The sequence below is a fragment of the Sinocyclocheilus grahami genome, unplaced genomic scaffold (genome assembly GCF_001515645.1).
Source record: "Sinocyclocheilus grahami isolate Dianchi unplaced genomic scaffold, SAMN03320097.WGS_v1.1 scaffold49179.1, whole genome shotgun sequence".
Classification (NCBI taxonomy): Eukaryota; Metazoa; Chordata; class Actinopteri; order Cypriniformes; family Cyprinidae; genus Sinocyclocheilus; species Sinocyclocheilus grahami.
The window spans coordinates 1-990 of record NW_015525704.1 but is presented as its reverse complement, the minus strand read 5'-3'; the positions used below and the strand labels follow the sequence as shown (position 1 = coordinate 990).

The window sequence follows — 990 nt, the reverse complement described above, 5'->3', positions numbered from 1 at the left end:
CAGGGAATGTGCGGACATCATGACAGGAGGCTCTCGTCGTTGTATTGTTGTGTCTACTCTAGCTGAGGCATCATTCTATGCTGATAACGGCTATGACGATATACTTTATGCATACCCTCTGCCATTTGATAAAGTGGAGCGCTGTGCCGAGCTGTCCGAGAGACTTTCTCTATTCCACGTCATGGTGGACAACCGCCTCGCCCTGCAGGAACTGAAGAAGAGACCTCTGAAACAGGGAAAAGTCTGGAAGGTGTGGCTGAAACTGGATTGTGACAATGGGAGAGGTAACACTTGAAGATGGAGTTCAGCAAATGTACGTCCAAATGTTTGAAGCATGGGTTTAGGTGTACTACGGTTGGATAAATAGTTTTGTTTTTTGTTTTGAAAGCGGGCGTTCCTCATTGTGACCCAGCTGCACTACAGCTTGCCCTGGAGATCTGGGATACTTCAGGGGTGGAGCTGACGGGAATTTACGCCCACTGCGGGAACACCTACGCCTGTCAGGGGGAGGAGCAAATCAAAGCTGTTGCTCAGGAAACCACTACGATTGTGCTACAGTTCATGGAGCAGTATGCTGATATCATCTATCACTCGAAGTTAATCTTTAAAAACGTTTAAGTATTTGACAACACTAACAAATGTAATCTCTTGCAAATAACAAATACATTTTAATATCAATGCATCCCTACTTAATATGATGTGATGGTATTATTCATACTATCCATAGGTTGAAGGCTGCTGGAATACAAGGTGTTAAATCCAGCATTGGCTCCACCCCTTCCTGTAGCCACCCAGTCCCAGACATGGCCATGTTGAGTGAGGTGCATCCTGGGAACTACATATTTTATGGTCTGTGTTGCCATGTTCTCCTGTTGTAAGCAGTGATGTTATCAGCTTGTTTTGTTACATTCATAATATTATCCGTTGCATGTCCAGATGTGCAGCAGTCCCTCATCGGGTCCTGTAGACTTGAGGATGTTGCAGTACGGG

The 990-nt window shown here is 45.3% G+C and overlaps 1 protein-coding gene across 1 annotated transcript; it reads left to right on the top strand.

Moving 5' to 3' along the window:
* Positions 1–9: 9 nt before the first annotated feature.
* On the top strand, positions 10–987 carry LOC107580878 (D-threo-3-hydroxyaspartate dehydratase-like; the record flags this gene model as incomplete). The annotated part of the gene is made up of 4 exons (XM_016266501.1): positions 10–284; positions 389–569; positions 728–849; positions 937–987. Coding segments are annotated over exons 1-4 (619 nt in total), but the record flags the coding sequence as incomplete, so codon positions are not given.
* Between the last annotated feature and the right edge of the window lie 3 nt (positions 988–990).